This window comes from Podarcis raffonei, chromosome 4 (assembly GCF_027172205.1).
Source record: "Podarcis raffonei isolate rPodRaf1 chromosome 4, rPodRaf1.pri, whole genome shotgun sequence".
Taxonomy (NCBI): Eukaryota; Metazoa; Chordata; class Lepidosauria; order Squamata; family Lacertidae; genus Podarcis; species Podarcis raffonei.
Window position 1 is genome coordinate 1,822,156 of NC_070605.1, and position 12,151 is coordinate 1,834,306.

A 12,151-nucleotide genomic window follows, 5' to 3' on the forward strand; every position below is an offset into this window, starting at 1 on the left:
TCCCACTATTGAGCTGTGAGTCGGCCGAGGTACATTGGGAGGTATGAGGCAGAGGAGACTGCAGAATGCCCCCTTGCTCAACCTTCCATTAGCTGCCATGTGTGGGATGTGACATAAGCAGTCAAATACAACATTTCCTGTTTGCCTAGAGTGGACTCACAGGGGGGATGTTGCTCCCGCCAGGAGGACTTCCTGTTACACCTGCTCTGGAGCATCCTTCCTTTGCATGTGACCAGGTAGGTGGACGTGACCCTTCCAGACCCCACAAACTTCAATCATGTTGCCTCTTCCTCATATATGCTCTAAACTAAAAAGTCCCAAATCCTCCTGCAACCTTTCCAAATATGGGAAGTTGTTGCCACATCTCCCGGATCATTTTCTTCACCCTTTTCTGGACCTTTTCCAACTTTGCAGCCTCGTTCTCGATGGGAGGTGTCCGGATGTGTACACCCTGCGGCATTGCAAAGTAAATTCATAAAATGGCATTACAATAGCCTCCCCTTTATTTCCAACCCCTTTCCTTTGATCCAGTCACTCTGTTTGGATAAGAAACAGATGAGAAGTGCACTCACGGCAAGTGCAGAACCCAAAGAAAAACAATATAAACTCTACCAGTTCCTTGGTGCAGATGGCCTAGTGAGTTGACCCAGGAAAGCTCTGGGTGGGGCTGGGCTTTTCCTGTTCTTCAAAGCTTCTCTGCTTACACAGAGGAGACTGGACAGCTGGCAGACAGTCTTCATGAGTCTAAACTCCTGAGGTCCAGCTAAACTGACAGCATCTGTGTTATCTCCCGCTTGGACTACTGCAATGAGCTCTACGTGGGGCTACCTTTGAAGGTGACCTGGAAACTACAATTAATCCAGAATGCTGCAGCTAGACTGGTGACTGGGAGCGGCCGCCGAGACCACATAACACTGGTCTTGAAAGACCTACATTGGCTCCCAGCACATTACTGAGCACAATTCAAAGTGTTGGTGCTGACCTTGAGAGCCCTAAACAGCCTCGGCCCAGTAGACCTGAAGGAGCGTCTCCACCCCCATCGTTCAGTCTGGACACTGAGGTCCAGCTTCGAGGGCCCTCTGGCGGTTCCCTCGCTGTGAGAAGCCAAGTTACAGGGAACCAGGCAGAGGGCCTTCTCGGTGGTGGCGCCTGCCCTGTATTATTGTTATATAAGAGGAATCTGCTGGATCACCTTGTCCAGCCTCCTGTTCTCACAGTGGCCAACCAGATGCCCCAATGGGGAAGCAGGACCTGAGCACAAGAACAGCTCTCCCTTCCCGGGGTCTCCAGCAACTGGCATTCAGGAGCATTTCTGCTTCTGACGGTGCCTAAGAGCCATTTATAGCTCTCCCCTCCTCCATGAATTTGCCTAATCTTCCTTTAAGGCCATCTAGGCAGGAGGCCATCACTAACTCTTGTGAGAGGGAGATAAGAAGGAATTTCTCTTATCTGTCCTGAATCCTCACCATCCTGACAGTGCCCGTCCACTGGGAGTGTCTTCCTGCTTGCTCTTGCCAGGCGGTTCTGTCATTCCCCTTACCTCAGTCACCAAAAAGGTCGTGCAATGTCTTCCTGCTTTTAGCAAGCATAAGGCAATAAACAGTCCGATCCGGGACTTTGCAGCCCTGATGGAAGATAGACCTCAAAGCGGCTTCTCCAGAGCGCTTCATAAGAAGGCAGCCACTGAAGGTCAGCAAACGGGGGAAATTTATATGTCTTCTTCCTCCTCCCTACCTCAGAGTCCCAGGAGAGGACCTGCAGACAGCAGAAGTCCAGAGGGAGAGAGTCGGTTGCAGTAAATGAAAGGGCAGGGACATCATTTATCCCGAGAGCTTCAGGGCTGAGCAGGGATTTCAGTAGCAACTCCTATGTTCAAAAGCAACAGAGCATTCCCCCAAAGAGGTCCCTACTCACTCTCCCCAGTTCTGCAAGTGAAGTCCAGAGCTACAGAACTGCTAGCTTCAGTTATTTTCTTATTGCACACTAACACTTCTCTGCTTTAAGGGGGGGGGATCAACCAAGGTTCAGCTCCAGTTTCTGCTGCTTTCAAAACTGTGAGGAATACCAAGTGAAGGGTCAGAATTCAATCACGCACCAAGACCTCACACCCTCCCTCTTGGCCAGGTTTAGTAAAGGTAAAGGTACCCTGACCATTAGGTCCAGTTGCGGATGACTCTGGGGTTGCGCCGCTCATCTCGCTTTATTGGCCGAGGGAGCCGGCGTACAGCTTCCGGGTCATGTGGCCAGCAGGACTAAGCCGCTTCTGGCAAACCAGAGCAGCGCACGGAAACGCCGTTTACCTTCCCGCCAGAGTGGTACCTATTTATCTACTTGCACTTGGCGTGCTTTCAAACTGCTAGGTTGGCAGGAGCAGGGACCGAGCAACGGGAGCTCACTCCGCCACGGAGATTCGAACCGTGACCTTCTGATCAGCAAGGCCTAGGCTCTGTGGTTTAACCCACAGTGGCACCCGCGTCCCTTGGCCAGGTTTGGGTTGTAGCAATTCCTTCTGGGAGACAGAGCGCCTTGTATACACTAGCTGGATCAGGACATTTTATTGCCCCCGCTGGCCATCTTAGATGGGCCCAGGTTGGCGTGGGGCATCTAAACCTGGGAAAGCCAAGTCTTTCCTGGTAGGGGCCCCAGAATGTCACCTCCTAAGCAAAGGGCAGGACAGAAGGACCTTGCCTGCTCTTCCACCATCTCCCAGCTTCCATGGACTTGCATTCTTGCCAATCTGGCACTCCCCAATACTCTCCTATCTTTTGGAGCTGCCACATTAAAGCTTGCTTTGTAGCCCAACAGCCTGCAAATTTGTCACACATTCTGCCACATGCGCACACCTGAGATGTGGCCAAATCTCCTTCCCACTTGATAGACCAATGCAGTTGCCCAAACTACAGGAGAGCAGGAGGACGGCCCTTGGGCAGAGTGCTGGAACCAGTTAGATCCTGTCAGATCTGGATGGTGACATTGGTAGTGTACATAATTCCAAATGTGTCAATTTATGGCTATCAATAAAATTTTGGACCCATCTACCACCTGCTAGCTTCACAACCTGAAGTGTTGACATAAGCACTATCTCAACAAGGAAACACTATTTATTGATTAGGGACAATCCCAGAAATGACTATAAATTAGCGGTTTGGTCTCCAGTTCCACAAGACAACATCGGCGGACTGTGGAGAAGATGGGTGGGCCAACTTCAAGGTCCCTGCTCTTCCTCCTCATCCATGGCATCTGTGTGGCCAGCATGAGCACTACCATGAGCATTACCAGAGAAAGTGAGGTAAGGAGAGGGTCCCATGGGTCATGGCAACAGGGACAAGGGGAGAGAGGAGACACAATAGCCAGAAAACAGGAAGGAGGCTGGAGACGCAAAGACCTGCTTGCTCTGTGCTGGATCCAAAGCTGTGACCGATGGGGAAGCAAGATCTATTGAGGTGTTAAAGCTGAGATTCCCCCCCCCCCACTCCATCTTATACTCAGGTTGTATACATTTTTAAATAAAACCATATTTCCTAAAGACACCACTGTCTCCACTGACCTTTCTAAGGAGACTGAATTTAGCTAAGCAACTGGAACCCCCTGGAGTCTTTCACTGCTCAGAGGTGCTGTGTAAAAATAAACTAGAAGGTCTTAAAGCATCTAAGATTCTAAAACAAAAACGCTGCATGAACATGCTGCAGTCCAGTAAGAAGTTCTTAGGAAGCCCTTCCTCACATCCTACTTTGGAAAAAGACACTGGGTGGTAGTCAACTTAAGGAATCCATGAGCAGAACTCCTCCCACTTGCACACTGGGACTTCCTCCCCTATTCTCTCCCCATGGGTGCCCCACACCATCCCCAGATATGCTCTGGAGTGTTGAAGGAACCCCCAGAACAGATTTAGGGGGTGCAGAGGGGGAGGGAAGAGGGGAAGTCCCATTGTACAGCAGCAGGTGTTCTCAATGCCACATTGACTACCTTCTGTCATGTGTCATCATCACTGCCTCGCCACCCTGATCCATCCTCTGGCAATCTCCTGATTAGACTACCGCGATGTGCTGTGCGTGGGCTTCCCTTTGAAGACTGCTCAGAAACTTGAAATAACTTCCCATGTGGTGTTTGTGTTTTCCTCTGGTAGACAATGGTTACAGAAGCCCCATTTCCGAGCGCCTTTTCCCGACTGCCCAGCTGGAAAGCAACATCTACCGCTGCTACCCAGGTAGGAAACAATCTTGCTGTTCAATGGTGATGTGTCTTACCTGAGGGCACAGAAAGATGGGTTGACGCTGAGGAGGTTCTGCCTTGAACTCTCATGAGAGTCAAGCGGAATCAGAAGCCATGGGCAGATAATTTTGGGAACGGTGAGCGGGGAACGAGAACGCCTGCCTTTCACAGGTTGAGTAGCATTGGTGGAATCAAGAAGAAAACACTCTTGGTACTTCTGTGCAAACAAACCACCTCCATTTCGCTTTGGGACAGCAAAAGCCACAGGTTGCTGGGAATCACAGGTGTGGGGAAACCTCTGCTTGTAGGCTTCCTCTGGTTGGCCACTGGGAGAAGAACAGGGTGCTGTGCTCAGGGGGCCAAATGCCCTAGTCCAGCTGCAGGACTCCTTGGGTGTTCTTACCCTTCCTCTCCTTGCTCTTGCAGCTGGTCTCACGTGTCAATGGCTCTGTGGACGATCGCGGGATATGCCAGTGCTCCGTGTTCCTGCCAGAAGACGCTTTCCCTGCCCAGCAGGTGGAGGCCCTGGAAAAGCTGGCGGGGTCGCTCTCGGAGAGGTTCAACAAGGAGCTTTCCAAGGTAAACGAGGACTTGATTTTAGGAATACAGGCCTTGGGCCTTCTTAACCACTAAATGCCAAGAAATTGGTATTCCATTCCCAATGAAATGTAGGAGGATGTGGTGCCGTGTATATAGAATCATAGAATCATAGAGTTGGAAGAGACCACAAGGCCCATCGAGTCCAACCCCCTGCCAAGCAGGAAACACCATCAGAGCACTCCTGACATATGGTTGTCAAGCCTCTGCTTAAAGACCTCCAAAGAAGGAGACTCCACCACACTCCTTGGCAGCAAATTCCACTGTCCAACAGCTCTTACTGTCAGGAAGTTCTTCCTAATGCTTAGGTGGAATCTTCTTTCTTGTAGTTTGGATCCATTGCTCCGTGTCCGCTTCTCTGGAGCAGCAGAAAACAACCTTTCTCCCTCCTCTATGTGACATCCTTTTATATATTTGAACATGGCTATCATATCACCCCTTAACCTCCTCTTCTCCAGGCTAAACATGCCCAGCTCCCTTAGCCGTTTCTCATAAGGCATCGTTTCCAGGCCTTTGACCATTTTGGTTGCCCTCCTCTGGACACGTTCCAGTTTGTCAGTGTCCTTCTTGAACTGTGGTGCCCAACACATTGTATCTTGAGCCCTGCATTGCAGGGGGTTGGGCTAGATGACCCTTGGGGTTCCTTCCAACTCTACAATTATATGATTCTATGATTAGCTAATAAAGCAAAACCTGCGCTGGGCATGACTTGCAGTTCTTTTCTCATATTCATATTTCCTGAGTTAATGTATCATTTGTTCATTCCTTGCCCATTCCTGCCCCCAGTTCTGCCCCAAACAAGACCATATTCTAGGGATGAAATAAGTTATGCAAGTCAGCTAAAGGCAAAGGGACCCCTGACCGTTAGGTCCAGTCGTGGCCGACTCTGGGGTTGCGGCGCTCATCTCTCTTTATTGGCCGAGGGAGCCGGCGTACAGCTTCTGGGTCATGTGGCCAGCAGGACTAAGCCGCTTCTGGCGAACCAGAGCAGCGCACGGAAACGCTGTTTACCTTCCCGCCGGAGCGGTACCTATTTATCTACCTGCACTGCATGCTTTCGAACTGCTAGGTTGGCAGGAGCTGGGACTGAACAATGGGAGCTCACCCCGTCACAGGAATTCAAACCGACGACCTTCTGATCGGCAAGTCCTAGGCTCTGTGGTTTAACCCACAGTGCCACCTGTGTCCCTAATTATGCAAGTGAAGTAGTTGGTTATTAAGATTAAGACAGCTTTGCTGGAGCAAGTGCGGCAGTCTGGAGCAGTTGTCACTCAAAACAAGACTGAATAGGCCAACTCTACGATCCCACCAGGACCCCTCTTTCTTTTGGAGAAACATCTGCCTCTTTTTGGAAGCAGGCCTCTCTTCTCCTCTCCTTCCATATTTCCTCCATACTCACCTTGACCACTTACTTTCATGACTTTTCACCTCATCTAGTTTGCCAGTCTTGCTTAGCCTTGAACACCAGAGCAAAAGAAGCTCTCCTCATGTGAAATCTTAAGAAGGAGGAGCTGCTTCAGTTTAAGAGTGGGAGGAGAACATGAATGGGCCAGTTCAGTAAAGGGGGCACTCATCGGTTCCTTCCCTTCTCTCCCTGCCTGGCTTCTCCTCCTCCCTCTTCCTGTAGGTGACCGAGTATATGAAGATTGTGGATGTCTATGGCCATAAGCTCTTCAACCTCACGCAACGGGTGGAGGAGATGCACAAGAGCCAAACCTCCTACACGGAGCTGGATTTCGAGGTCCTGAAGCTGGAGATCCAGGAGATGGAGAGTCTAGTGGTTCAGTTGAAGGCCTCCATGGGAGAGAGCAACGTGGTGGTCCAACAGCTGTATGTGGAGGTGAGGCTGGATCAGAGAGACAGACAGATGGATAGGTTTTATCTTTTGTGAAATATAAAAAACCCAAATAGAGCATAGAAACATTTTAAATAAAATAAAAAGGCACATATTAGAAAGGCAGAAGGACATCACTGTGCCTGCATTAATTCAGGTTGCCCCTGAGTTGACAAAGGGGGTTGCCAGTGGGGAGTGGCCAGGAGACGGAGACAGGAGTTGCAGCCCAACAATATCAGGAGGCCAGCATGTTGGTCACCAGATCTGTATCCTTCCTTTTCTCTTCAGATTAAGAACATGAGCCTGATGGTGGCTCATCTGGAGAATCTGGACAAGAACAATGTCCTGGCCATCCGACGGGAGATCCTGGCCCTGAAGCAACGGCTGAAGGAATGTGAAGAGCCAGGCTCTGGTCAACTGGTTCCACCAGGTCAGCAGGGCTTCTAAGACAGTCCGTGGGAGACAGTGGAGGCCCTCAGCACTGCTTGGGACTTTGGGGTGGGGGAAGCCTGAGGATTGGAGCACATTCATTGGTCTCGAATGGCTGGTTTCTAGCTGCTTCCACAGTTCTTGGGTCATTGCATACCTAACTAAATCCTCCCCACGCCCCACCATAAACCATGGGTGAAGATCCTCTTCACAATTTCCTGGAATTTGCAAAGTGACAAAGTGTGCGTTCAACGAGCAGCTAATGGGAAGACATGCAAACCAGGGCAAATGATCATGCACCATAAATAGGTTGTTTGAAGTTCTACATGGCGGAAGCATAATGTATGTGTCTGCAAGGATCTGGGCCTGTCATGGGGCATGATGGGCTTCCCTCGTGGAGTGGAAAGAAGAGAGTCAGCATGAAGTGGGGGGAAAGGTGAAGGAAGTATGGGATGTTTGAGGTTTTTGACCAGTAATCCTGCCTTTCCTGTAAAGCGAGTTTCTTTTGGTTCCTTATTAAATGAGTTGCAATGACTTTGTCATTCCTATAAAAGCTGTTAACCTCTGAATGGCAGTAGAAACACCCTTTCCATCAGCTCAGAAGATTGCCTAGCTGGTGGGGTTTTCTCCAGCTCAATTGCATTGACTTAATCAGAAGAGTCTTGAAAACAGACTTCTTAAACCCTAGCAGACTTTTACCCTAAACCACAATGTGAAGGCTTAATGTTTCTCTCACCATGTTCATGTCTCCCAGTAGTTTCAAATCATCTTCTCTTTCTCTGTTTGGTTCTAGGCTTCTGCAACCACAGTGGCCTTGTGAACATCAGCAAGCCACACCTCCACAGCTGGAACTGGAGAGGGTCTGGCTACCGGTATGGTGTCTGGGGCAAAGGCTACTCTCCAGGCAGCCCTACAAGTGAAGCCTATTGGGCGGCCCCAATGTATGATGAAAGGAACATGCAGACAATTGATCTTTACTCATCCTATGAAAACCTATTATTTTATGCACCATCTAAGAGACTTAGTCTATCTGGGCAAGGAAGTGGAGCAACAGTATACAAGAATTTCCTGTACTTTAATTACTACAACACCAATCAGATGTATAAATTAGAATTGAACTCTAACACTGTGGTTTTGAAAAGCACGATCACAGGGGCTGCCTACAACAACCGCTTTTCCTATGCAGGGACGGCTTGGCAAGATATAGACTTGGTTGTGGATGAAAGTGGGTTGTGGGCCATTTATTCCACAGAGGCAAACACAGGGAACATCGTGATTAGCAAGATAAATGAGGACACCCTCCAGATGCAGAAGACCTGGTTCACACGGCAGTACAAGCCGTCTGTGACTAGTGCCTTCATCATCTGCGGAGTCCTGTACGTCACTCGGTCTCTGAACACACAGCAAGAGGAGATCTTCTATACCTTTGACACAAACACGGGGAAGGAGGGCAGGATTAGCATAGTGCTGGAGAAGCCTTTTGGTACAGTGCGGGGGGTTGACTACCACCCAACAGACCGCAAACTGTATCTGTACAATGATGGCTTCTTGGTTTCTTACAATCTGGTGTTCCAGCTAGCCTCTCCATGAAGGAAACACTACAATTCTATGATTCTTAGCTTCGTTTTCTTTGCAATCTTCTCTGCTGACCAATCATGTCCATGATTGCAATTAAAAAAAACCCATCTAACAAGTGAAATGTGGATGTAAAATTGGATCAAATAAAAGTCAATTGTAACTGCAAAGATTAATGGTGTGTGTGTCCTTCAGGCACTGCAATCATTGGGTCAACGAGTGTCAGTGTAGGTTGAGTCAAAAGTAAGTCCTGCTGAGTATACTGTGGTTTATTCCCATGTATTTGGGTTGAGGATGGCAGCCTAGTTACATCTTGCTAGCTTGAGCAGAATCTTAGGTTTCAGAGCATGTACAGAGTTCCATGCAACACAAAGGTATTGAGAGAGACAGCATCTTTGGACTCCAGTTAGATGTTTTCTGGAAGAAAAGGTCCACGATTAAAGCCTCACAGATTTATGGGAATATGAGACTAGATGAATCTGGCCTTTTTACCAAGACAGACTGTGGTTTTGTCCAATGGTGAGTCACACCTGATTTCTGATGTAAACAGTCTTTGCAGCCATGCTAAGAGGCTACCTCTACTTTCCTAACGACACTGCAATTACATTTGAAAGGTGGACAGTTAGCATTTGTGAGCAAAAAGTGGGGAAGCATATCTAGAAACAAAACATTGAACAGCTATTTACAGTGGTACCTCAGGTTAAGTACTTAATTCGTTCCGGAGGTCCGTACTTAACCTGAAACTGTTCTTAACCTGAAGCACCACTTTAGCTAATGGGGCCTCCTGCTACCGCTGGAGCACGATTTCTGTTCTCATCCTGAAGCAAAGTTCTTAACATGAAGCACTATTTCTGGGTTAGCGGAGTCTGTAACCTGAAGTGTATGTAACCTGAAGCGTATGTAACCCGAGGTACCACTGTATTCGTGGTTTATGGCCACGGTGTGTAAATCCCAGATGCTCTAGGTGGCAGTCTTCAGCTACATTTGAATACATGGGTTTGTCATAGGAACTCTCTACCACCATCAGAACTCCCTACTTTCAGGTGGGGGGTGAGTTATGAGACCCAAGAGAGATGGGAGAGATAAGAAGCCAGCTGGAAGAGGAGGCAGGAGGAATCCAGTGCTAGCGAAGGAGAAAAGCTTGAAAGCTGGCAGAAATGGGGGTGAGAGGTGAGGGCAGAAGAGACGGAGGGTGATTGGGGAGGAAGGGTGGAAAGGGCGGACAGGGACACGGAAGAGAGAAAGGGGAAGGGTGGCAGCAAAGGAACTGCAGCCCATAAAGCAGCATCTAAGGAGATGGTTTGGCAGGCTCTGTCTCGAAGGCTAAGTAGCAAAGCAGGATAGTGACCCTGGATCACAGAATTGTAGAGTTGGAAGGCACCCCAAGGGTCATGTCCAACCCCCTACAATGCAGGAATCTCAGCTGAAACATCCATGATAGATGGCCATCAAACCTCTGCTTAAAATCCTGCAAGAAAGGAGAGTCCACCATCTTCTGGTGGAGATCGTTCTACTGTCCAACAGCTCCTCTTACCCTCAGAAGGCTCTTCCTGATGTTTAGTTGGGATTTCCTTTCTTGTAATTTGAAGCCACTGGTTTGAGTCCTTCCCTCCAGAGCAGCAGAAAACAAGTCTTGCTCTACCTTCCATGTGACAGCCCTTGAGATATTTGAAGGTGGACATCAGAGCAGTTGTAGTTCTTGGGATGCCCATATTATACGCCTGCCCAGAAGAATGACCGCCTGGGATGCCTTGAGTTCTGCCATGGGCAAAAGGTAGGTGCGAATGTAATAAAATATTAATTGCTGCATTGAATCACAGTTATAATTCTGCTTCTGGGTGATAAGCAACCGCTCATCAGCCCTGGTGTGGAAAGGGCTTGCAGAAGTATGAACTTTGTAGCCGGTCATCGTAAATCTTCTATTGCCACAAGACAATGGATGGGGAAGCTGCTATGGCCTGGCCCTGGGAGACCCATCCTTCACATGGGTGTGGCAGCCTTTTCAGAAAATGGATCTTGTCTCTTGAGCCCTTTTAACTAAACATGCTGAGGCTGAAGCTAGGACCCCTGACCATTAGGTCCAGTCGTGGCCGACTCTGGGGTTGCGGTGCTCATCTCGCTTTACTGGCTGAGGGAGCCAGCGTACAGCTTCCGGGTCATGTGGCCAGCAGGACTAAGCCACTTCTGGCGAACCAGAGCAGTGCACAGAAACCCCATTTACCTTCCCACTAGAGCGGTACCTATGTATCTACTTGCACTTTGACGTGCTTTCGAATTGCTAGGTTGGCAGGAGCTGGGATGGAGCAATGGGAGCTCACCCTGTTGCGGGGATTTGAACCGCCAACCTTACGATCGGCAAGTCCTAGGCTCTGTGGTTTAGACCACAGCGCCACCCGCATCCAAATGTAGTCCTACCCAAATAAACTGCCTTGCAGGGGGTCTTTTAAACAGAAAGGCAGGAAACAAACTACTGTGGAGGCTGCAGTGACAGAGCCCTGCAAAGCTGATGCAAGGATCAGCAGCACTGCTCTCCGCTAAAGGAGTACCCCTTTGCCTGCCATAGGCTCTGCTTGTCCATCAATACAAGCCCACACTCTTGTCTGAAACCCAAGTAAACCCAGTAGCATCCTGGCCCCCTGGGCATCACCTCACTTGGAGAACTAGGGAGAGTGAGTAGCACATCCCTGGCTGAAATCCCAGCTCAGCCCTGAGGTTCTCCCTTTTCACTTATGGTAAAGCCACTTCCGAACTAGGAAGGAGGTGGGGTTGCGGGCTTCAAGCCCCTCCCCACGCACACGGGGGCTGGCACACAGCCCCCGCAATACTAGGAGAATCCTTGGCCACATCATTCCCCCAGCCAGCCAATTGGCTGGTCTGGGGGGGGGGTGGCCTGCCCTATTTAGGGCCGGCGCGGCCGAGGACCACCCTCTTTGCATCGCTGCGCTCCAGCTGACTGGGTTTTCCCACCCCGCCCTCCCTTTAGGTAGGCTTTCCGACCTTGCTATGGACTTCGGTTGGTCGCCGTCAAGGGGCCTGGTAGGAATTTTGCCATCTGGCAAGTTGGCACCAGCCATTTGGTTTTTTCGCCTACCTCGTAGCAATCGTCACAACTTCCCGGGCATTGGCGGTTAGGCATTGGTTATGCAGATTAAAAGGGGGGGAGGAAGAGTCATCACCTTCCCCCCAAATCGAAGGGTAGTCTGGTAAAGGATTCCGGGGGGCGTGGCCTCGTCCTAAGCCTATGGAGGTGTGGGCCTACGGCACGCCCCCGATCGGTGACCCCGGGGGAACTCCTAGTTGACGTGCATCAGCAGGACTCCCCCTACTGGTGGTTAACCCTTGCTGGCCTTCATCCACGAGGGCTGAAGCCAGTTAGCTGATCGGACCAATGCCTAAGCCAATACCCCTCAATTCCTGTAATAAATAAAGTTGTGGCCTAATTTGACCCATTAACCTTAAACTCTGGTGTCTTGTGTCTCAAATTCCCTGGGGGCGGGGACTCAC

The 12,151-nt window shown here is 49.7% G+C and overlaps 2 protein-coding genes across 14 annotated transcripts in view; both read left to right on the forward strand.

Annotated features, from left to right (window-relative positions):
• Positions 1-12,151, forward strand: part of LOC128412017 (zinc finger protein 420-like) — a 983,187-nt gene that overhangs the window by 826,848 nt on the left and 144,188 nt on the right. The gene's annotated exons all lie outside the window — the stretch shown is intronic.
• LOC128412068 (olfactomedin-4-like) lies at positions 3,167-8,802 on the forward strand. Its single transcript, XM_053384916.1, has 6 exons — positions 3,167-3,289; positions 4,127-4,207; positions 4,639-4,791; positions 6,437-6,649; positions 6,932-7,073; positions 7,866-8,802. The coding sequence occupies exons 1-6, from the start codon at positions 3,191-3,193 to the stop codon at positions 8,660-8,662; spliced, it is 1,485 nt and encodes a 494-aa protein (XP_053240891.1). The 5' UTR covers positions 3,167-3,190; the 3' UTR covers positions 8,663-8,802.

Excerpts from the sequence above, each read along its gene's own strand:
- LOC128412068 (XM_053384916.1), top strand. The coding sequence starts at position 3,191 with ATGGGTGGGCCAACTTCAAGGTCCCTGCTCTTCCTCCTCATCCATGGC. Across the intron at positions 6,650-6,931 it reads TCCAACAGCTGTATGTGGAG|ATTAAGAACATGAGCCTGAT; the intron begins GTGAGGCTGGAT and ends TTTTCTCTTCAG. Across the intron at positions 7,074-7,865 it reads TGGTCAACTGGTTCCACCAG|GCTTCTGCAACCACAGTGGC; the intron begins GTCAGCAGGGCT and ends GTTTGGTTCTAG.